A 25,407-nucleotide genomic window follows, 5' to 3' on the forward strand; every position below is an offset into this window, starting at 1 on the left:
ATGGAAGAAGTTTGGAACCACCAAGACTCTTCCTAGAGCTGGCTGCCCGGCAAAACTGAGCAATCGGGGGAGAAGGGCCTTGGTCAGGGAGGTGACCAAGAACCCGATGGTCACTCTGACAGAGCTCCAGAGTTCCTCTGTGGAGATGGGAGAACCTTCCAGAAGGACAACCATCTCTGCTGCACTCCACCAATCAGGCCTTTATGGTAGAGTGGCCAGTGGAAGCCACTCCTCAGTAAAAGGCACATGACAGCCTGCTTGGAGTTTGTCAAAAGGTACATAAAGGACTCTGACAATGAGAAAGAAGACTCTCTGGTCTGATGAAACGAAGATTGAACTCTTTGGCCTGAATACCAAGCATCACGTCTGGAGGAAACCTGGCACCATCCCTACGGTGAAGCATGGTGGTGGCAGCATCATGCTGTGGGGATGTTTTTCAGCGTCAGGGACTGGGAGACTAGTCAGGATCGAGGGAAAAATGAACGGCGCAAGGTACAGCGAGATCCTTGATGAAAATCTGCTCGAGAGTGCTCAGGACCTCAGACTGGGGCGAAGGTTCTCCTTCCAACAGGACAACGAACCTAAGCACACAGCCGAGTGGCCAAGCCAGAGCCCAGACTTGAACCCAATCTAACATCTCTGGAGAGACCTGAAAATATCTTTGCAGCAATGCTCCCCATCCAACCTGACAGAGCTTGAGAGGATCTGCAGAGAAGAATGGGAGAAACTCTCCAAATACAGGTGTGCCAAGCTTGTAGCGTCATACCCAAGAAGACTCGAGGCTGTAATCGCTGTCAAAGGTGCTTCAACAAAGTACTGAGTGAAGGGTCTGAATACTTATGTTAATGTGATGTTTCAGTTTTTTATTTTTAATAAATTAGCAAAATTTTCTAAAAACCTGTTTTTGCTTTGTCATTATGGGGTATTGTGTGTATATTGATGAGGGGGGAAAACAATTTAATAAATGTTGAATATGGCTGCAACATAGCAAAATTGTCACGTTCCTGACCTTATTTTCCTTTGTTTTACTTTGTTTAGTTGGTCAGGATGTGAGCTGGGTGGGTAGTCTATGTTATGTGTTTCTATGTTGGGTTAAATGTGTTGCCTGATATGGTTCTCAATTAGGGGCAGGTGTTTGACGTTTCCTCTAATTGAGAACCATATTAAGGTAGGCTGTTCTCACTGTTTGTTTGTGGGTGATTGTTCCTGTGTCTGTGTCTGTTGCACCACATGGGACTGTTTCGTGTTTTCGTTCGTTTGGCTAGTCTTACCTGTTCGCGCGTTCTTCGTGTCTATGTAAGTTCTTATGTTCAGGTCGGTCTACGTCGTTTGTTGTTTTGTATTTTCCAAGTGTTTTTCGTGTTCGTCTTGTCTTTAAATAAATTAATTTGTCATCATACAACGCTGTGTATTGGTCCGATCCCTACTCCTTCTCCTCATCCGAAGAGGAGGAGGAATTAGACAGCCGTTACAAAAATTGTGAAAAGTCTGTGGTATGAATACTTTCTGAAGGCACTGTATACTAAATATTCAAATAAAATATCCCAATAAATATATATTAAATATCATAATAAATATATATACCAAATATTCAAATAAAATGTCCTAATAAATATATAGTAAAATTTGTAATAAAAATATCTTCATAAATATATATACTAAGTATTCGTATTAATACAGTATATACTAAATATCCTAATCAAATATAATATAGCCCGTAGTCATACAGAACATAATGTAGCTGGGGATTACAATTAGCAGTCAGAGGACCAGGTATAGTATTCATAAAGGACCAGGTATAGTATTTATAAAGGACCAGGTATAGTATTTATAAAGGACCAGGTATAGTATTTATAAATCAGGTGTAGTATTTATAAAGGACCAGGTATAGTATTTATAAATCAGGTATAGTATTTAATAAAAGACCAGGTATAGTATTTATAAATCAGGTGTAGTATTTATAAAGGACCAGGTATAGTATTTATAAATCAGGTGTAGTATTTATAAAGGACCAGGTATAGTATTTATAAATCAGGTGTAGTATTTATAAAGGACCAGGTATAGTATTTATAAAGGACCAGGTATAGTATTTAATAAAGGACCAGGTATAGTATTTAATAAAGGACCAGGTATAGTATTTAATAAAGGACCAGGTATAGTATTTTATAAAGGACCAGGTATAGTATTTAATAAAGGACCAGGTATAGTATTTAATAAAGGACCAGGTATAGTATTTAATAAAGGACCAGGTATAGTATTTATAAAGGACCAGGTATAGTATTTAATAAGGACCAGGTATAGTATTTAATAAAGGACCAGGTTGATCTCAGGCCCTTAAAGTGATTCTACCTCTTCAGAAAGAATCCCAAACCGAATCCAAAAAGACAGTCCCCGACAAGCCCCAGGTTGTAAATGTGTAGTTTCTCTTCAACCAACCATGCAAAGAATCATCTGTCAATGTGTGTGTTTTCTTCTCACTGACATCGGGCCTCTATCGGTCTCTGTAGGCTTACTAGTACATTTGGCAATTCATACCGGACTGCTGAAAACAGGCATGAACGCTGACTCTGCGTTACAGGCGATGTTCTTTATTCATCAGCTTCATCTTATCACGACGGCATCACGCCATTCAAACTAACACTTGATTGAGTAGCAGCACATGTCGCTGCAGCTGTGTTTTTATACGTTATATTAGGACTAACTTTCAGATGCGCTGTCTCCTAATTGGAGAAGTGACGGCATTCCAGAACAAATGCTCTCTTACCAGGCCATACGAGTAGTATATAGTGTACTACAATAGTAAAAACAAAAACAATTCCCTATGGGTTCTGGTCAAAAGTAGTGCACTAAAAAAGGGAATAGGGGGACATTTAGGATGCAACTCTGGGGTTCGATTGGAGAAGAATAGAGGAGAGGAGAGGAGAGGAGAGAGACAGAGAGAGGAGAGGAGAGGAGAATAGAGGAGAGAAGAGGAGAGGAGAGGAGAGGAGAGAGAGAGAGAGAGAGAGAGAGAGAGAGAGAGAGAGAGACAGAGAGACACAGACAGAGAGAGAGAGAGAGAGAGGCAGAGAGAGAGAGAGAGAGAGAGAGAGAGAGACAGAGAGACACAGACAGAGAGAGAGAGAGAGAGAGGCAGAGAGAGAGAGAGAGAGTTTTGAGTTTTTATAAAACCTTTATTTTCTACTCAATTGTTAACATAAATAATGACACACTGCCTTTTCAGAAATGAAACAATGAATGTAATTCCTACACAAAATAAATAAAAATAAAAATACAAAAGAACATATACATTCAACTTATTTCCTCAACAAAAAATAATTTCCCCTCCTCTACAAAACAAAGCGCTCCTTCATATGCCCACTTCTCCTCAAACAATGGGAGATCTTTTACAGCTGAGAAAAACTCAAAATCCACTTTTATTCTTGCTTTCACTAATCCTTTAAAAACACATCTTATATCCTTCTCATATCCCGTGTCTATTTTATGTTTCCTACTCAAAAAAATTGACATCTTAGCTTGTCCCAAAATAAAATTTAACATTTGACATTTTCTTTTCTGTTGCTTACTATATTGAAACCCCAAAATAAAAACATTGTTATTAAAAATCTCACCTACAGCTCTAAACAATGATTCCAGTATTTCCAATAAAGGTTTTATCCTCTCACACTCCATAAAACAGTGAAAAATGGTTTCTCTTATATTACAAAAAGGACATCCATCTCTAACATCTGAATTAATGACAGATACAAAAGCATTAACTGCAATAATGCCATGTAACACCCTCCATTGCATATCACCAGTACCCTTTTGTAACGGTGGTTTGTACAGTGCTCTCCATGCTGGCTTTACCTTGTCATCAATTCCCAATTTTACCCTCCATGGAGTGTCTTTTCTATTTTTCAATTTCTCTTTGTTTAACACCTTAACACACCCCCTATACAAATCCTTCCCATTCACCTCATCCAAACCCACCTCCTCCAACCCTCTCAAATCCAACAATATACCCTTTCTCTCTGACTCTGTGATATTTGGTGTAATCCCTAATCTTGGAAATGAGACGTCTTCATCTTGTTCCTTCTTCTTGTGGCTATTAAGCATTCCCCATTCTTCCGCTGACAGAGCTTTCCTGCAGCTTCCCAGCATTTGTCCAACAATCCTTTCCGACCTCACCCCCAAATGTTCAGCCAACCGTCTTCCATCCATTAAGTCGGGCCCAGCCATTGCCATTAACTGTCTTAAGGTGATTATTTTTCCCTTCACCAGAATCTTGGAGAAATGTGGAACAGCTGCAGTTGTACAATCCAGTCTTGCCCCACACACCAGAGGTTCCTCCAACAGCCAATGCACTGACTCCGCTGAAGTTCGTCTGGACACCTTCATTATGCTCCACACTCTGAGAAGGCCTCTGTAAAACGGAGGTACTCCCTCCCTAGAAATCTGGCTACTATCAACCAGAAATAAAGCCTTCTTTAAACCTAAACCTCCAACCCTCTGTAACACAAGGCCTGCTACCCCCCTCCACACCACATTTTCCTGTCCATAAAGCAACCTTTGAATAAACTGAAAACGGAAAGCAGCAGCCCTACTAGCAAGATGTACCAGACCTTGTCCCCCCTCCTCTTTTGACAAATACAAAACACTTTGTGGAACCCAGTGATATTTATCCCAAAAAAAATCTACCATAATTGCCTGTATCTTAGCCAGAAGACCAGAAGGTGGTTCTAAAACTGCCAACCGATGCCATAATGCAGAGGCAATCACATTGTTAACTATAATAGTTCTCCCCCTATATGACATTCGAGATAACAACCAACGCCATCTCCTCATCCTCCCTTCCACCATTTCAACCACCCCAATCCAATTTCTTTCCATAATCCCCTCATCTCCTAAGTACACTCCAAGATACTTAAACCCTCCCTTACACCATTCCAATCCCCCTGGCAAAGCCATGATCCCTCCAGACCATTCTCCAATCTGTAATGCACAACTCTTTTCCCAATTTACTTTTGCCGAGGATATTCCCCTAAACCGATCAACCATTAGACTCAAACTATCCACCTCCGCTTGATTTTTCACTAAAACAACTACATCATCAGCATAGGCTGAAAGACGAATAGGAGGAATATCCTTGGAAAGGTACACCCCTTCAATGCGACTTCTAATGCTATTTAGTAGTGGCTCTATAGCAATGGCATACAGCATCCCTGATAAAGAACATCCCTGCCTAATACCTCTACACACTTTAAAAGGAGCACTCAAACCACCGTTAACTTTCAATACACTTTCAATGTCACCATATATCACCTTTATCATGTCAATAAAACCAGAGCTGAACCCAAACGCCTCAAGCGTATGCCATAAATATTGATGTTCAACTCGGTCAAATGCCTTTTCCTGATCAATTGAAATTAGACCTGCATCCACCCCAATAGCCCTAGAGATGTCCAAAAAGTCACGAATCAGAGAAATGTTATCCCCTATCTGCCTGCCAGGAACACAGTAGGACTGGTCCGTATGTATGATTTGCCCCATCACCTCCCTCAGCCTGTTGGACAAAGCCTTGGACAGGATCTTATAATCAGTGCACAATAAAGCCACCGGCCTCCAGTTTTTCACCTCCCTAGGGTCTCCCTTTTTGGGCAGTAGGGTGAGGACAGCCCTTCTGCAGCTTAATGGTAGTAACCCTCCGGTTAAACTATCATTAACCACTGCCAGCCAATCTTCTCCCAACATAGTCCAAAAAGACTTAAAAAAGTCAACGGGAAGCCCATCAAAGCCTGGTGCCCTTCCATTTTCCATGCCTTTTAATGCAGAGTATAACTCCTGCAAAGACAATGGTTGCTCAAGCTCAACCTGAGCTTCTGCATCCACCTTTGGGAGCCCATCAAGGAACTTCTGTGTCACTGTTTTATCCTCTTTGTACTCACACTTGTAGAGCTCAGCATAGAACTCTACTGCCCTCTTTCTAATTTCACTAGGGCTAGTGAGCTCTTGTCCAACAGCTGATTTGAGACAATGAATAATTTTTCTTTGTCCATTCTTTTTCTCTAAACCAAAGAAAAATTTGGATGAGGCATCCATTTCAGATATTCCCTGAAACTTACTTCTCACCAATGCCCCCTGTGCTCTGATACCCAGCAGGTCTGCCAATTCAACTTTTTTTTTCTTGAGTGCCTGCGTATGGCCCCAATCTCCTGTGGTCTCAACCAACGTCATGAGTTCCACTATTTCAAACTCTAGGGCTTTCATTGATCTGATGATATCCTTGGTGACATTCCTCGTGTATTGATTACAAAATTGTTGAATCTGGATTTTCCCTATATCCCACCACTGTTGAATGGATACAAAACTGTCCTTTTGAGACCTCCACCTCTCCCAGAAAAAACAAAAACATTTCCTGAAGTGAGCATCACTCAATAAAGTTATATTAAAATGCCAGTATGCGCTTTTGGGTTTTACATTATTAATGAACACCACCTCTGTTATTAAACAATGATCAGAAAATCCCACTGGGGTTATCACACTTGATTTACAGACCTGAGATTGATGCTCAAAACAATAAAACCTATCTAACCTTGCCATAGAGATGATGTTCTCTCTCACATGCGCCCAGGTGTACTGCCTTGTGCCTCCATTTTGTCTCCGCCAAATATCACACAATTCATGCGTTACAATGAGGCGTTTTAAAAAGGTCCTTGAGGCTATATGAGGTTCTTGATGATTTCTATCTAAATCACTGACTGTGCAGTTAAAATCCCCAGCAATAAATAAATAATCTTCATTGTTACATTTCTCAATGGTATTTGATAATGTCTCTAAAAAACATACCCTCTCAACTGCCACCACTGGGGCATAGACATTTATCAGACACATAGTGATGTTTTCATACCTTGCTCTAACTTTTAATAACCTCCCCTCAACTACCTCTTCAACCTCATAAGACAAAGGCAAAAACCCCCTTGAGAACAATATAGCCACACCCCCACTTTTAGAATTTTTATGACTACACACCACTGTCCCCCCCCACTCCTTTTTCCACATAACTTCATTTTCCAAATTACTATGTGTTTCTTGTAGAAAATTTATGTCACTTCCCTTTCCCCTAATTAACTCATACACTATCGCTCTTTTTTTAACATCTCTTCCACCATTTATGTTTAAAGAAGAAATCTTAAAACTGCTCATGAATGAAAAAAATATACAGAGGAAAATACAGATATCCCATCTCTTTACAGGGTTAAAACTGCAACTAAACCCTTTCATTTTCTTTAGAATTTACATCACTTATCACTCTCGTGACCACCTTCTTAAGTCTAGCAATTTCAGGGCTTGTCAAACCTCCCCCTGTTATTTTTGACATCAAAAACTTTGCTGATTCAATAAACAATTCACTTTCAGGGAAAAAATCAGTTATATTGTAATCCTGCATATATTTCTTCCCTTTTGTCAACTTCAGAAATTGGCGTACCTTCTTAATTCCATACCTTCCTTCCTCCCCAATTATCTCACTATTTTGTTGCGACGCGTCAGATGACTCACTCCCGCTCTCCTCCCCAGAGGAAAACTCCCCTAAATCTTCAACCTTTTCATCTTCAACTAATTTATCAATCTCTACCTTCCTCTTAGAATTAGACCCTTCACCCCCCCCTACATTCTTTCTCTTACTTCTCGGTACTTTGAAAACAGCTTCTTCCTTTCCTGTTATTTCAATTTCCTCTTTATCTCCAATTTCACTTTCCAACACCACCTCAGCAACGGCAGTCGCAATCTCACAGACTGCTTCCCCTCCCTCCTTGTTCTGATCCACCACAATTGTCCCCGTATCCACACTGCCTTCCTCTCCCCCTTTTCCAACCACATCTGCCCACCTTCTTCCTTCCCCCGTACTTTTAGCAGTTTCATCTCTTTGCGTAAATGCATTATCTGTACCATCACTATAACTACTACCGGGCTCTGCGCGCTCCTTCTCAGGACAACTACGCACCAAATGCCCCTCTCTTCCACACCCAAAACATTTCATTGATTCAGTAGAAGCGTAAAACACATAATCAAATCCATCAATCTTAAAACTAAACGCTAAATTCAGTTCATCAACGTCCTTTTTTAAGATCATATACACTTGCCTCCTATGAGACACGACATGTTTCAGCAACGGAGATTTGCATCCAAAAAGAACTTTCTTTATTGTAGACACAATTTGACCATGACGCGATAATTCTCTCTCCAACACTTCATCTCTAACAAATGGTGGTACGTTAGACAATATAACCTTCTTAGCCGGATTCATAAGTGGAAATACCTTCGTCTGTGTCTCCCTCAAAACAACACCGTTCTCCACCATCGTATTCACTTTTCCAATAGAATCTAAGAATATCACTACTGCGCTATTCATCCTTGAGGCTGATTTAATGCTATCATACCCAATCATACTACCTACCGCTAAAACACATTCTTCCACTGAACAACCAACCTCTGCCAAAATCTTAATTCCATTGCGCCGACTAAGTTTTTCATACTCCAAATTCTCACGAGCGGACATTTTAACCAGCCTCAACCAGCTGGTTGTGCCCTCGCGAAAACAAACAACCTCAAACTATCCCACCACCCCTCTACTTGTTAATTAATAATTAGAACAATTATCTTTAAACCAACTAATCAATATTATTATATTTACATACCAAAACCCAATAGAATGAAAAGAAATCCAGTCGCTCTCACAAACACTCCTGCTTGACGACTCACTTCCCAGCATGCACTCCGAAGAGAGAGAGAGAGAGAGAGAGAGAGAGAGAGAGAGAGAGAGAGAGAGAGAGAGAGAGAGAGAGAGAGAGAGAGAGAGAGAGAGAGAGGCAGAGAGAGAGAGAGAGAGAGAGAGAGAGAGAGAGAGAGAGAGAGAGAGAGAGAGAGAGAGAGAGACAGACAGAGAGAGAGAGAGAGAGAGAGAGAGAGAGAGAGAGAGAGAGAGAGAGAGAGGTGGGAGGCTTTCAAATGTCACACCAATTAATCTATCCAGCCATCAAACAATATTCTGGAAAACAAAGTCTGAGGCCAATCAATCGGCATCACTTTTCCCCTCACAGGGTTATGGGAAAATTGACCAGCTAGTCATCCAGACAGCCAGGGAACAGACAGCCAAAGAGACAGACAGCTAGACAACAGCCAGTCAGCCGGGGAACAGCCAGACAGCCGGGGAACAGCCAAACGGCCGGGGAACAGCCAGACAGGGAACATCCAGCCAGGGAACATCCAGCCAGGGAACATCCAGCCAGGGAACATCCAGCCAGGGAACATCCAGTCAGGGAACATCCAGCCAGGGAACATCCATCCAGCCAGGGAACATCCAGCCAGGGAACATCCAGCCAGGGAACAACCAGACAGGGAACATCCAGCCAGGGAACATCCAGCCAGGGAACATCCAGCCAGGGAACATCCAGCCAGCCAGGGAACATCCAGCCAGGGAACATCCAGCCAGGGAACATCCAGCCAGCCAGGGAACATCCAGCCAGGGAACATCCAGCCAGGGAACAACCAGACAGGGAACATCCAGCCAGGGAACATCCAGCCGACCAGGGAACATCCAGCCAGGGAACATCCAGACAGGGAACAGCCATCGATGCATGGGCTTGTGCTGGATCCATTAGCCCCCATTGAGTATTTTGTTTTACAGAAGATTTTAATCACAGGAGAAGATGCACTGTCCTCAATATGAAGTGAAATTGTTCAAACAGCTTGGGAAAGTGATGTTCAAACCAGTTAAAGGGCAATTCCACCACTTTTCAACCTCATATTTATTATCTCCAGCACCAAACCGGTGTCTACCAGTGTATTGCTATGATATGTGGTTAACCCTAACAGTCCTGAGACCACAGCAAAAATCAGCTTTTCATTTCTCTGACTTTCATTTATCTGACGTGTCCAGCCCTTACATTTAGCCTCACAGTGAAGTGTTCTACCATGTTCTGTTCAGGACAACCAGGACTACAACTAGAACACAAAACGATTTGACATAAACAGCTGCATTCATGAGTTTTATTGACAAATTGTTTGCTCATTGTGAAATGAGTATCCAACTATTCAGGGACAACTATGTGAGCATGTTACAGTATTATAGACACTATGACCTGGGATGTACTATGATCTTCTATGTAGAAGAACCCCTTACAGTATTACAGACACTATGACCTGGGATTTACTATGGTCTTCTATGTAGAAGAACCCCTTACAGTATCATAGACACTATCCCCTGGGATTTACTATGGTCTTCTATGTAGAAAAAACCCGTACTACCTTGTTAACGACTCTTGTGTCGGGTCATAGAGCAAAACGTGTCCGTGTTTGTGAGTCTCAACTTTTCACAGAGGGCTTTTACTAGTTTGTAGCTCAAACCATTCGGACTCTACATATGTTTTTGGTAAAAAAAATACTACCTGTCCACAGGGTCCCTTCAGGATCCATCCCTTGTCTCCCAAACACAGCTCCAGCTCAGCCCCTGTTAATCACACATGACTAACGGTTGTTATGTTGGTTAGGATTAAAAATCTGATTTTAGGACTTTGTGGCTGTGCTAACTAGCGACCACTCTGCAAAGCTGCCTCCAGAACAAGAATCGTGACAAAGAACCGCTAACCTTCGTAATATTCTGTTCAGTAATACGATACACGGGTAGATGTTTTGTTTCGAAGTGTCATCATGACCACAAAAATCCTAATTTGGTGCGAAAGAATAAAAGTGACAAAATATGGTTAACCTAATTTGTACTAAAACGATTGCCCTTTCTTCCATATATTAAACAGTAGTAGTAGATATAGTAGTAGATATAGTAGTAGATATAGTAGTACAGTATACTGTCACCCTACAGCCTACCAAAAGACACTGTACAAAGGCCTACTGTCCAGAGCAGTAAAGGCATATCCTGCTGTTCTATACAAAGCTGAACCAAGATGCATTATGCATTATGCTATTCCCTGGTCCTCCCTCTGCTATTCCCTGGTCCTCCCTATGCTATTCCCTGGTCCTCCCTATACTATTCCCTGGCCTCCCTACACTATTCCCTGGCCTCCCTACACTATTCCCTGGCCTCCCTATGCTATTCCCTGGTCTCCCTATGCTATTCCCTGGCCTCCCTACACTATTCCCTGGCCTCCCTATGCTATTCCCTGGTCTCCCTATGCTATTCCCTGGTCTCCCTATGCTATTCCCTGGTCCTCCCTACACTATTCCCTGGCCTCCCTACACTATTCCCTGGCCTCCCTATGCTATTCCCTGGTCTCCCTATGCTATTCCTTGGCCTCCCTATGCTATTCCCTGGTCTCCCTACACTGTTCCCTGGTCTCCCTACACTATTCCCTGGCCTCCCTACGCTATTCCCTGGCCTCCCTATGCTATTTCCTGGTCCTCCCTACACTGTTCCCTGGTCTCCCTATGCTATTCCCTGGCCTCCCTATGCTATTCCCTGGTCTCCCTACACTATTCCCTGGCCTCCCTACGCTATTCCCTGGCCTCCCTATGCTATTTCCTGGTCCCCCCTACACTGTTCCCTGGTCTCCCTATGCTATTCCCTACACAGTGTATTGTTGTAATCTAAACAGAACTGTATCCAACTTGGTCTCAGAGCAATTCGTATTACTCTGTACGTAAACCTGTGAACCTAACCTTAGGTTACGTTAGGTTAGCGGTCATACAATATCATGCGACATAGATGGTGTATAATATGTATTACCTGGTTGTACAAAATCATACGAATTCCATGAAGTAACTTATTAGTCTTGGAGGACATATAGTATTGCAAGTTTTCATCTGAGACCAGGTTGCTTGGGGATAATTAAGGTTGGTGGTTAGGGGAACTAACGACAAAGGTTAGAGTAACTGGCCAGAAAGGTTATGTGAATTTACGTAGCAGGTTATGTGAATTTACATAGCAGGATAGGTGAATTTACATAGCAGGTTAGGTGAATTTACGTAGCAGGATAGGTGAATTTACATAGCAAGTTAGGTGAATTTACGTAGCAGGTTAGGTGAATTTACGTAGCAGGATAGGTGAATTTACATAGCAAGTTAGGTGAATTTACGTAGCAGGTTAGGTGAATTTACGTAGCAGGATAGGTGAATTTACATAGCAAGTTAGGTGAATTTACGTAGCAGGTTAGGTGAATTTACGTAGCAGGTTAGGTGAATTTACATAGCAAGTTAGGTGAATTTACGTAGCAGGTTAGGTGAATTTACGTAGCAGGTTAGGTGAATTGGGTTAAGTTCAGAATAAGGGTTAGCTAAAATTCTAAAGTTGTCCCTGACGTGACTCGAACACGCAACCTTTGTATTGCTAGACTATCGCGGATTACGCCCAACAATCCTCCCCGACCAACCTCCCTACTTTATTTCTGTCTCAAGTAACTAGACCAGTAAGTATCATAAGTCTTGGAGGCGCTCAGAAATACATAAAGTATGTTTTTTGTATGGCTCTGAGTCCAGGCTGCTGTGTCACATTGTGCCAGTCATGCTTTATAAAGGAGAGGACGCAGAGCTCCTCTATAGGGACTCCTCCACCCTCCTCTCCCATCCCCTGATAAAGTATCTGTATCTCTCCCTGAAGGCCAGAGCTCGTAGTGTGACCGTGTCCTTGCGTCGGGAAGGTCGTCCCGTCTAGAGAGTAGGGGCTGCATCCCAAATATAACACTAGTCCTTCTATTGTCCCGTACAGGGCTGGTCAAAAGTAGTGCACTATATAGGGGAATAGTCCCCCACATTGCTGGTCAAAAGTAGTGCACTATATAGGGGAATAGGGTGTCATTGGGGGGGCTTTCTTTGGATCCTGAATGGGCCATTTCTTCTCCAACACCCTTTTAATGTCATCACTAAAATACGAGGTCATTAGGAGATATTAAAACGCTGCTGACAAACTCATTAACGTGAGACATTAAACGTGGCGGGAGTTGATTAATCCTCTTTAACGATTATTTTTAAGTGGTTCTGCTTACAATTAATACAGATTTAGTGGTGGAGCTAATTCTAACTGAGGGCAAAACAGTAACACTGGGCGAAGGGTAGGGTGAAAGTCTGTGGCCGTGCCGTTTCTCTGTAATTCTAATAGCCACTTAGTAATTTTATGAAGTTGGTTTCACCCAGATTTTAGCAGAGACGGAGTGAAGCATATTTAGTGTCTTAAAAAATAAAATTAAAAACACCAGTTAGGACACAGACAGCTCAAGATGTATACTTAGATATGCAGAAAAAGAAACATGTTATTAATTATTTATTTATTTTACATAGAATTAGCCAAATGATTATGGCTCTAGATTGCAGGAAAATAGGTTTCAGGTGTTTGGCAAAATACAAAATTCTCCAATTTACGGTCGGGGGAGGAGGCATAGTTGTGCCTGTTGTCATAGATTGAGGACTCATCGTGGATATGGATATTGCCAGAGGATTTCCACCATTTTAAAGTAGTCAACTGGATAGGGATTCCTATGAGTTTTGCGCAATCAGTCAATAAAGAAGATAACTGAAGCTTTAAAATGGATATTGTCACAATGGTGCTGTCTTTTATTTATTTATTTTTGTTTTGCAAATGTTTATTACTTTTTAACTCTGCATTGTTGGGAACGGGCTCGTAAGTAAGCATTTCAAGGTGACAAATAAACTTGTATTTTATGCCGTCACAGACGCTATAACCGCACAGATACAAAGATGAGTCCCCTGCCTATCTCTACGGCGTGTTGTTCACTGTTATCTGCCCTCTCATTGGCTAGAATGGTCCCATCTGATCTCGCCTTCCATCTTTGAGGAGATATTTCCATTGTTAGTGCGGTCACTTGACTATCTTGTCAATATAATAGACAATCCTTGGTTGGACTACTGAAATCTGGCTGTGGCGTATGAGGCTTGTATATTTATAAAGAAATGTCACCCTCTTGTGGAATGGAAAAATAACTATTTGGGCGAACCGGAAATGATGTGTATAAGACTACATGCCAACCAATCAGCGTTTACGTTTCCCTCCACAACCAGCTAGCTTTGTAGCTAAATGATACGGAACCCGAAAACCCACACGAACAACGCAGTTTATTTCATTTGTTAGTATTTATTGATACATCAAACGACATCAATAATCAACGTTTGTTTACGGATAACACGCGTGGTAACGTACCTCTATCGAGGATAACGTAGCTTTAAATTTGTAATTTTAACTGCACCAGCTTTATGTGAGGACAAAGGCCTACACATTGCTCGCTGCTTCCAAAGCATGTATCCCTCTTGGGGCAGTAACTATGGTGGTGGTGGCGGCCATCAACCACCTTCACAGCAGCACTTCGGTGCGCCGAGGGGTCAGTCTCCTCAAGGCGAAGGCTTCGGGGGAGGATTCGGGAGCTATGCTGCTGCTACACCCGCAGCTGCACCCGGGTCAACGTTCAACAGTCTGCGGGAGCAGCATCTCCAGCAGATGCAGCAGCTGCAACAGCTCCATCAAAAACAGCTCCAATCTGTGCTGCACCACGACAGGAACGTAAATGAAAACCCCTATGGCGGCGGTGGTCCTACGGCGGAGTCGTGGCAAGGCAACTCGGGATATGGGTATGGTTCAACGGGGGCCAGTGCCCCTTCCCCATACCAAGATGAGTATCAGTCCATAAAAGGCCCTTCCACTTATCAAGATGAGTATCAGTCCATGGAAGCCGGGGCGCCCAGCCCACAACTTCAGCCGCCGCTGCTGCCACTGCAGCCCAAAGAGACCCAGCTTCCCCCATCAGAGGAGGACCCACTCCCATCAGAGGCGAACCCACAGGTACCCACTCAGAACAATGGTATACCAGCGACTAAAGAGGTAAACAAGAAAGAATCTTTGGCCCCAAAAGACTCAAATTTCCGACATGGAAACTCGGATCAGGGAGAACGACTGCCCCCTCTCATTGAAGCCACGGGAGTTCAAGGGCGACCGCGGTACTGCAGGCATTGTTAACAGAAAACAGGATCCCCATTATAATTGAATAGAAAAATGGCGATCTTCGTGGTCGTGAAAAAAAAAAAAAGAAACATGTATAATAATAATAATACCAATTTCGAAGACAATCATGTTACCAATACTTGTTTATAATACACTACATGTATGTCCTTGAACCGATTATTGTAAAATTGCACACAAAATAAGTTGTAAAATGTAGTTGCTAATGGCAACCTGCTATACCCCGGTCGGCCTTTAAACTGGGCATGTTACGTCTCCATTAGTGCTGAGCAATTAACCAAAATGTCGGTTATTTTTCGGTTTTAAAACAACTAATCGACCAACTTCGGTTACAATTATTTTAATTCCGTTTATTTAGGGTTTTATCTGTGAGCCCAATAATGATCCCCAGCCTGAACTGTGCGACGTAGCAGGGAGTTGTAGTTTCCAACAAGACAATGTTTTACATAGTTTAGTGCATAAAACTCGCTAATTACCTACAATAACCATGATCCATTGCACATTAACTTGTCCGATCTGTGGGGATCTTGAGGGGATATAGAAAGCAGCTTTTGCTTTGCTTGGTATCTCTACCTGAAAATACATGATCAGTGATCGTTTGCATTCAGCAGTCATAAAAGTATGCCTTATTTACTTTGAAGAACTACTAAATAGTGATTTTTTTGGCAGGCAGCAGCTCTATTAGAGATGAGATTATTTCATTCCAAGTCATCTTCATTCAAATGTAATATACACAACTAAATTATTTATAATTTATTTAGTGTTGATTTCACTAATGTTGATTATTTATTATAACGCTCCTTTTCCTTGATCTCCTTGTTATTATTACTTATTATTATTGTTATTACTATTATTATTATAATAATAACTAATATCATTATTAGGCTTCGTATAGTAGCCTTGTATAACCACCATTGAGCTGTAGGCCTAAGAGCACATCCTGTTTAATCTTAGTACTGTAACTTACTATATTTCAATACTTATATAGGCTACTGTATCAGTCAATTATTCATTTGTTCATGTCATCGCACAGCATACGAGTCATTCATGATTTGAAATGCAATCAAGCATTTTAGTTTTAAAATAAAATAAAGCGAGCCTTGAATAATTAGCTTAAACAATAAATAAATCGTTCCGTTTTAGAAATTGCATTCACAAATGAAAACGATTATTTGTATTCTTTGCTGTAATAAAGGCTTAACAAACCAAAAAACATTACGACAGACTCTGGTACGCTTATAATTTATTTAGTGTTTACATTGTTCCAAACGGTCAGAACAATTCTAGTGTAATCTATACAGCAGCTGTTTGGCACACATAATATACACACAGCACACACCTTACCTTCTGTTTCTTGATCTCCAGTATTTTCCACAATTAGTCACATCCGAATCTGCCTTGTCAGTATTTTTTTTACATGGCAGGAGAGTAACAATTTCAGACAGAATAACCTACTATTTTACGGCGAACTCCAAAAGTCCTCTGATAATACTAGTCCTGTGTGACTCGACATCCCTGTGTTTGAGGGAAATGTCTCCGTTTGACAGCTGTTGCTTGCGGGTTTGCACAAGAAAACAATAACTGATTGGAAAAATTGAACAAAGTGCGGCGCATAAACTATATATATGAATGGACTACATGCAGCCTATAAACTTTCAGTGAATGCTTTTGTTCAAAAACAATGCATCAGTAAAAAAACAACAACATTGAGCCTATTTAATGCGACCCTTGCTGTTAATAGATGGCAAAGCAGCAGCATACAACTGACCTAAAGGTTTGGAAATTATACCGTAACTTTGTCATCCGTAGGCTTAAAATGCATCTCGAGTGCAAGTGCACTGTTTAGCTCCCATCTGAAGGCTGGGGGATATTTAGGACGTACTGCGGATCGCTAAAATATCCTAATGATTCACACTTCCTCAATTCAAATATTATGGAGACACTACAGGAACGATGGTTTGGTATGTTTTAGAAAGTTGGGAACCAAGCTGGAGTTATCAGTGTGGGACCCATCACCTTGACATGTTGAAATACTGTATCTTCACACCTAGAATAAAATCCTCCAAGCTTCCTTCATAACTGTCAATTTATTGAAAATAAAAGAAGAATAACATGGGGGCAGTTTGGGGAAACTAAAATCGTCTTCTGGAATAACGGACATTCTGGAGCAATAATTACATCACCAGCGTTCCCTAGTAATAGTAGTCGCGTGTGAATAGTCTTTTTTGCTACGTGCATGCGACGTGTACACGTGTCACGTAAAGAGAGGCTTGAGGGAATAGGGAATATTTTTCCCTAAACAAACGAGAGATTTCAAGTAACAGAACTTTTCAGTCAGAAACGTCTGCAATTATGTTGCAGCTTCAGCAACACGGACAGCGTGATAAACACTTTGATATTCTGTGGTGGTCGCTGCAGCAGGGAGGAGAGAGAGAGAGAGAAACAACGGGTGCTACTCACACAGTCACTCGCTGTCTTTAAAAAAAAATAATACATTTACACGGTGCAGATAGTCTGAGGCCGGCCGGGCACATTTCAAACAATTGCTTGGTCGGACTCACTCTAGTCATTTGTGTGTCTTAATTATTTAATCAAAGCGTGCGCTTAAAGCATCAGTCAGCCTCAGTGGATGTTGTTGATTTGATTATAACACACCGGGTGGGTCTATAGATGGAAAAATACACCTTTTAACATTTTCGACCAATCGATTGGTCGAAAGAACAGACGATCGATTGGTCGACTAAGATTTTTTGTTGTTGTCGGGGACGGCCCTAGGTCAATAAGCGTAGGAGTTGACGGAACAGCATAAAGATCTATCTGGGGCCAAGCTAGTTTCTCATAGTGTTGTGATGAGACCTACCTGCACAAGTTGTCATCACGTCTCAGAGAAGCGCTGTGTCGCTAGAACACCGTGCTAACCAGCGTGCCTGATATTGTCATGTTGATATGATGTGTTGTTGTTGTTGTTGTTGTCATCCAGCAGCAGTACTGGTACAAGCAGCATCTCCAGAACTTGCAGAGGCTGAAAGCAGAGAAGACCAACCAAGGCCAGGGTGATGGCTCAACGCCCCCACCTCCCAAACCCCAGCCCCACTCGGCTGCAGCCGCCCCTCCCCCTCCATCGGAACCACCCAAGAACGCCCCTCCGCCACCACCACCAAAAGAGGAGCCCCCACCACCACCTCCACCTGATGACGAAAAGGTAAAGAGAAACCCGACTGTTTCACATGTCTGAGAGACTGTGATTAGTATTGTAGGTGAGCATCTTGGTCTATCGTAGACATAGCTCAAAATGTACAGGATCTCATGAGAATGAGAAGTTTTAAAACATTCCTTTGCAATATTGTCAGAACGTTCTCCGATGATGTGCTGTAACAATTCCCTGATATGGTAGATATTCACGTATCGGTTTCACAATGTCATTGGGGGGGTGGGGAAGACAAGTAAATGAATATATTGTGTGAACTTTCACCTCTGTCCTTGAAGTGCAGTGTGGAAACAGAAAAATGTAGCCTGTTGAAGACGTGCCTCTGTGGAATATCTTCCAGCCTAAGAACTTAGCCAATAGAGTGTCTTTGAGATTCCTGCTGTAATGAAAAGGCTATACAAATCTAGTATCCTCCTCCTCCTGCAGCCTGCCCCCGCGAACCAGGACCCAGTAGAGGTGGCCCGCCTACAGCAGCTCCAGAGTGCAGCGGCCCAGTGGCAGCAGGCCCAGCAGCAGAGAGCGGGCTACCAGTACCAAGCCCTGATGCAGCACCATGCTCAGCTACAGGCCATCCTCAACCAGTACCAGCAGTGTATCCAACAACCTGCACAGCTAGAGGTATCTCTATCACATTTGTTTTGAGACTCTTTTTTTTTTTTTATGTATTTTTTTTGCACACTGAAAATGTTCATGAATCAAGATTCTTCCCCCTCATTTTTTAATATATATATATTCTTTTGAATATAGCTGAAGTTGTGATCAGTTCTGTGCCTATTTCAGTCCGTTTCATTATTATAGTAATTACCATTATGTGCGCAGCATCTTGCATGGATAAAATACAGTTTGCGTGATTGTAGAGCATGTTATCCCACCCAGCAGGCTCCTCACAAAATGATTGTAGAGCATGTTATCCCACCCAGCAGGCTCCTCACAAAATGATTGTAGAGCATGTTATCCCACCCAGCAGGCTCCTCACAAAATGATTGTAGAGCATGTTATCCCACCCAGCAGGCTCCTCACAAAATGATTGTAGAGCATGTTATCCCACCCAGCAGGCTCCTCACAAAATGATTGTAGAGCATGTTATCCCACCCAGCAGGCTCCTCACAAAATGATTGTAGAGCATGTTATCCCACCCAGCAGGCTCCTCACAAAATGATTGTAGAGCATGTTATCCCACCCAGCAGGCTCCTCACAAAATGATTGTAGAGCATGTTATCCCACCCAGCAGGCTCCTCACAAAATGATTGTAGAGCATGTTATCCCACCCAGCAGGCTCCTCACAAAATGATTGTAGAGCATGTTATCCCACCCAGCAGGCTCCTCACAAAATGATTGTAGAGCATGTTATCCCACCCAGCAGGCTCCTCACAAAATGATTGTAGAGCATGTTATCCCACCCAGCAGGCTCCTCACAAAATGATTGTAGAGCATGTTATCCCACCCAGCAGGCTCCTCACAAAATGATTGTAGAGCATGTTATCCCACCCAGCAGGCTCCTCACAAAATGATTGTAGAGCATGTTATCCCACCCAGCAGGCTCCTCACAAAATGTGTGTTGTCTGTTTGCTGTCAGGGGTTATTATGAAAACAAAATTCTAATTTCCTTCGAAAGATGGACAATTAAATAAGCCGATTCTATTCTCTGAGATGTCCTCTTCTTTATATGAGGCCTATGCCCAAGGCAAATTTCCACATTGTTTGGACAACAGTTTTTCTCCCCCCCCCCCCCCCCCCTTTGTGTAGACAATGTCTATGGCCATGCAGCTGAGTCACTATGAGACGCAGCAGCAGCAGTTTGGCCCGGTGTTTGCAGACTGGGGCCGCACCTTCAGCCGGTGGCAGGAGGAGTTCCTGTCCTACCCACATAAAGACCAGCTACAGGACTATGAGTTACAGTGGAAACAGTGGCAGGAACAGATGGACTCGACCTCAGCACACCTACAGGTACAGCCTGACAAACTCCACCTCAGCACACCTACAGGTACAGCCTGACAAACTCCACCTCAGCACACCTACAGGTACAGCCTGACAAACTCCACCTCAGCACACCTACAGGTACAGCCTGACAAACTCCACCTCAGCACACCTACAGGTACAGCCTGACAAACTCCACCTCAGCACACCTACAGGTACAGCCTGACAAACTCCACCTCAGCACACCTACAGGTACAGCCTGACAAACTCCACCTCAGCACACCTACAGGTACAGCCTGACAAACTCCACCTCAGCACACCTACAGGTACAGCCTGACAAACTCCACCTCAGCACACCTACAGGTACAGCCTGACAAACTCCACCTCAGCACACCTACAGGTACAGCCTGACAAACTCCACCTCAGCACACCTACAGGTACAGCCTGACAAACTCCACCTCAGCACACCTACAGGTACAGCCTGACAAACTCCACCTCAGCACACCTACAGGTACAGCCTGACAAACTCCACCTCAGCACACCTACAGGTACAGCCTGACAAACTCCACCTCAGCACACCTACAGGTACAGCCTGACAAACTCCACCTCAGCACCTTTGCAGTCTATAAATTATTAGTAATTATGTTCCGGCCCCCATAACCACTCGCTCAAGAGAAAATGTGCCAGAAGCTAAATCTAGTTGATGATCCCTGGTGATATCTGTCGTATGCAATAGACACCTGTGTTCACTCTAGTCATTGTATTTCCAGCTGTTCAGTTCTGAATGTTTCACGATGCTGAATACACCATAGCCAGCTTTAATGTAAAAAAAATAATATATATATATATTTTAAAAGGGCTCCTTAAATGTGATTTGATTGCAGGAGAGGGTCACCACACTGCGAGCCATGCAGCAACAGTACGGAGCTGACCAATACAGTAGTAGTGACCGGTATAGTAGTGGAGGGTACGAGGACCAGTACAGCCAGTATGGTCAGTACCCACAGTCTGGAGCGGACTCGCAGAATCAACAAGGCCACGTGGTGAGCCCATCCACGCCGTCCCAGCCAGGTAGCCAGCCCTCGTCCACCTCTGGACCCATGTCCCAGGGCCCTCCACCCGTGCACCAGGGCCCTCCACCCGTGCACCAGGGCCCTCCACCCGTGCACCAGGGCCCTTCACCCGTGCACCAGGGCCCTCCACCCGTGCACCAGGGCCCTTCACCCGTGCACCAGGGCCCTTCACCCGTGCACCAGGGCCCTTCACCCGTGCACCAGGGCCCTTCACCCGTGCACCAGGGCCCTCCACCCGTGCACCAGGGCCCTCCGCCCGGGCACCAGGGCCCTCCAACAAGGCACCAGGTCCCTCCACCCGTGCACCAGGGCCCTCCAACAAGGCACCAGGGCCCTCCACCCGTGCACCAGGGCCCTCCACCCGTGCACCAGGGCCCTTCACCCGTGCACCAGGGCCCTCCACCCGTGCACCAGGGCCCACCAGCAGGGCACCAGGGCCCTCCACCCGTGCACCAGGGCCCTCCAACAGGGCACCAGGGCCCTCCACCCGTGCACCAGGGCCCACCAGCAGGGCACCAGGGCCCTCCACCCGGGCACCAGGGCCCTCCAACAGGGCACCAGGGCCCTCCAACAGGGCACCAGGGCCCTCCACCCGTGCACCAGGGCCCTCCACCCGTGCACCAGGGCCCTTCACCCGTGCACCAGGGCCCTCCACCCGTGCACCAGGGCCCTCCAACAGGGCACCAGGGCCCACCAGCAGGGCACCAGGGCCCTCGACCCGGGCACCAGGGCCCTCGACCCGGGCACCAGGGCCCTCAGTCAGAGCAGTACAACATGTCTGGACCCCCTGGTAGAGGGGCAGGCCCAGGAGGGAGACCGCCAGGTCCACAAGGAGGACAGCCTCCATCCTACCAAGGCCCCAGAGGACCAAGGTAACTTGTGTATTCACAACATAATGATATTCAAACCCCCCCGCTACCCTCCAGGTATCTCTTTGGGAGAGATTTTGGTTGTACCTGAACGTGACAACTTGGATTAAAACAAAACAAAAAAACATTACCATTTACAGGCTGTTCAAACATTCATGTGTTTTCTTTCCACCCAGGTTTGATGGTCCGAGAGGGAACGGCCCGCGGTTTGACCAGCAGCAGCAGTCCGTTCAACAGCAGAGGATCAACGCTCCACCAGGTCCCAGGTTCAACCAGCAGCACCCAAGGTTTAATCAGTTTGGCCCCAGAGGACCAGGGCCTCGGTTCGGACAGCAGGGGCCCCACTTCGACCACCCCGCGAGACAGAGCCCCCCAGCCCGCTTTGAAAGACCCACTGGTCCCTCAGCACCCTATATAGGCCCACAGCCTAAACCAGACACTGGCAAAGACACCAAACTATCTCAGGGTAAGACTGAGATGCCACCAGGCTCTAAGCTTCCTGGTATTAAACCTACTGGGCCAACTAAACCAGTAGCAGACAGTACAACTAAGCAAGGTGAATTGGCAGAACCAGGAGATATGTCAGAGGACATGTTGGAGTCCCTTGAGGGCTTCTTCGTCCAAAATGACCCCATCCCTCAGACGAAAGCAGAGGCCGATGCTGCTGCTAGTAAGGACTCCACTGCCAAAAAGGAAGAGGTGAGCCCCTCTGCCGCTGCCGGTGCCAAGCACCCCGTGTCCACCATCACTTCTGTATCCCCGAAAACCGCTTCCCCTGCCAAGACCGCTCTCAAACCAGGTGGACCGGCCGGGCCGTTGAAGACCAACGTCGATAACAACAACGGGTCTCGGGGAACACATGGGCCTAAGCCTCACGGACCGGAGCCGCCGAAGACCGACCCAATGACCAACCAACCCCCTGGTCTTCTGGGGCTCATGGGCCGTGGTAGAGGGGGACGTGGCCAGCCTCTAGGGCCTTCAAGAGGGGGGGAGGACGGAGGTAGAGGACGAGGGGAGGAGGATGGAGGGATGAGGGGAGGGAGAGGACGAGGGGAGGCGGACGGAGGGATGCGGGGAGGGAGAGGACGAGGGGAGGCGGACGGAGGGATCTGGGGAGGGCGAGGACGAGGGGATGCGGACGGAGGGATGAGGGGAGGGCGAGGACGGGGGGAGGCGGACGGAGGGATGAGGGGAGGGCGAGGGGAGGCGGACGGAGGGATGAGGGGAGGGCGAGGGGAGGCGGACGGAGGGAGAGGACGAGGGGAGGCGGACGGAAGGATGAGGGGAGGGAGAGGACGAGGGGAAGCGGACGGCGGGATGAGGGAAGGGAGAGAACGAGGGGAGGCAGGTGGAGGGATGCGGGGGCGAGGTAGTCTATGGGGACGTGGAGGGAAACAGTCGGGTATCCCAGACTTCAGTCCCAACACTATCCCTCTGGGAGGTGGGAGGACAGAGGACGACATGGAGGGGGTTCCTTACGACTACAGACCTCCACATGAAGAGATGAGATCACAACATGGAGGACCAGAGGAGGACTGGCAGCAGCAGGAGTGGCAACAGGACCCTTCACTGGAGAAACCTGAAGGTCCTCATCAGCCTGAAGAGGAGATGTGGGTCCCTGAAGAGCACTACTACCCTCCAGAGGACTACTACGAAGACCCAGGGAGAGGAGGTCCCCCTATGGGGAGAGGAGAGCCTCTAGATGGGCACCACTGGGAGGACGCAGACCCCCCACCTCCAGAGTACTGGGGAGAGGAAGGAGATCCATACTGGATGGACCGGAGGCCCCCTCCTCATGGCATGAGAGGAGGCCCCCGAGCCCCCTTCCCCCCTGGGCGTGGTCGCCCCCCACGAGGCAGGCCCGGCTTCATGCACCAGGGTGGTCCCAGACGCCCCCTTCCTCCTCCTCACGGAGCCATGGACCCCCATGACCCTCTAGGATCCCCCATGGGGCCTGACGATGACATGGACCCTCTGGGACCCCCGCTGCATCGGGACTACAACCCCCGAGGGCCGACCATACACCACGATATGATGGAGCGAGACATGAGGGGGCGGCCTCCTCTGCCTAGAGAGATGATGGACAGAGATCTGATGGGGCCTGCTGGACATCCTCCATACCACGACATGGAGAGGGACCCTGGCTGGCCCCCGGGCCCTGGACGACCCCCCCACCTCGGCAGAGACGGGCCAAGAGGACCCCCTCCGCCTCCCCATGAGATGATGGAGCGGGGAGGAATGAGGAGGCGTCCGATGGGCCCTCGGGGCGCCCCGATGGGCCGGGGCATGATGCGGCACCCATCTCGCTCACTCGAGGACTTGGAGGGGTACCCCCGGGAGGGTTATGGGGAGGAGTTTGGTGATGACGGGTATGGAAGAACGCTGCCGCCACGTGACTGGCCGGACCACCCCCCACATGAGTACGACTGTGAGGAAGAGTATTATCCCCAGGAGCCTCGTCCTCGTGTTGGGGAGTGGGATAGGGGGAGAGGAGGACCACTACCAGAGAGAGACTATTCTCCCTACCCTCCCCGCGGTCCTCCACCTCCCCCAGACCGTTTCAGAGATGACGAGTGGGCCGATGAGAGAGACCGAGACCATCTTCCATACCCTTACGAGGGAGACGGAGACCGTCCTCCATACCCCTACGAGGGAGAAGAGCGTGGAAGAGGAGGAGAGCTCCGAAGTCGTGACTTCCCGGACGACCCTTCGTACAGGCACGATAAACCCCCCTACCCATCCCCTGCAGAATGGGAGAGACCCAGACCACCCCTTCCAGAGAGAAACTACCCCTCAGATTATGAGGACCATAGGCCCCATTACGACGGGCGACCCGAGCCCCCTAGATCAGATCTAGGTATCCCTCCATCCACAACTTCCCAGACCCCTGCTCCTCCCAGTACTGGACCAGACAGTTCCTCGGAACCAGCCTCACATGGAACTGGGCCGGGCATACTGGCTCTGTCACAACGACAACACGAGATCATCCTGAAAGCTGCCCAGGAGCTGAAACTCATCCGGTAAATTATAGAGACTCACTGTTTTTCGAGATAGAAACGGTCTTTGGTCTTATTGTGTTTTCCCCCTGAGATAGAAACGGTCTTTGGTCTTATTGTGTTTTCCCCCTGAGATAGAAACGGTCTTTGGTCTTATCGTGTTTTTCCCCCTGAGATAGAAACTGTCTTTGGTCTTATTGTGTTTTCCCCCCGAGATAGAAACGGTCTTTGGTCTTATTGTGTTTTTCCCCCTGAGATAGAAACTGTCTTTGGTCTTATTGTGTTTTCTCCCCCGGGATAGAAACGGTCTTTGGTCTTATTGTGTTTTCCCCCCTGAGATAGAAACTGTCTTTGATCTTATCGTGTTTTTCCCCCCGAGATAGAAACT

At 45.9% G+C, this 25,407-nt stretch overlaps 1 protein-coding gene across 1 annotated transcript in view; it reads left to right on the plus strand.

Annotated features, from left to right (window-relative positions):
* The first annotated feature begins 13,973 nt into the window (after positions 1-13,973).
* LOC129817875 (YLP motif-containing protein 1-like) overlaps positions 13,974-25,407 on the plus strand; it is a 60,385-nt gene continuing 48,951 nt past the window's right edge. Inside the window, exons 1-7 of the mRNA XM_055873478.1 lie at positions 13,974-14,818; positions 17,937-18,158; positions 18,591-18,782; positions 19,911-20,111; positions 20,966-22,026; positions 22,200-23,196; positions 23,368-25,043. Coding sequence (XP_055729453.1) covers positions 14,240-14,818; positions 17,937-18,158; positions 18,591-18,782; positions 19,911-20,111; positions 20,966-22,026; positions 22,200-23,196; positions 23,368-25,043 — 4,928 coding nt within the window. The 5' untranslated portion in view covers positions 13,974-14,239. The remainder of the gene's footprint in view (positions 14,819-17,936; positions 18,159-18,590; positions 18,783-19,910; positions 20,112-20,965; positions 22,027-22,199; positions 23,197-23,367; positions 25,044-25,407) is intronic.

The sequence above is a fragment of the Salvelinus fontinalis genome, chromosome 20 (assembly GCF_029448725.1).
Source record: "Salvelinus fontinalis isolate EN_2023a chromosome 20, ASM2944872v1, whole genome shotgun sequence".
Lineage (NCBI taxonomy): Eukaryota > Metazoa > Chordata > Actinopteri > Salmoniformes > Salmonidae > Salvelinus > Salvelinus fontinalis.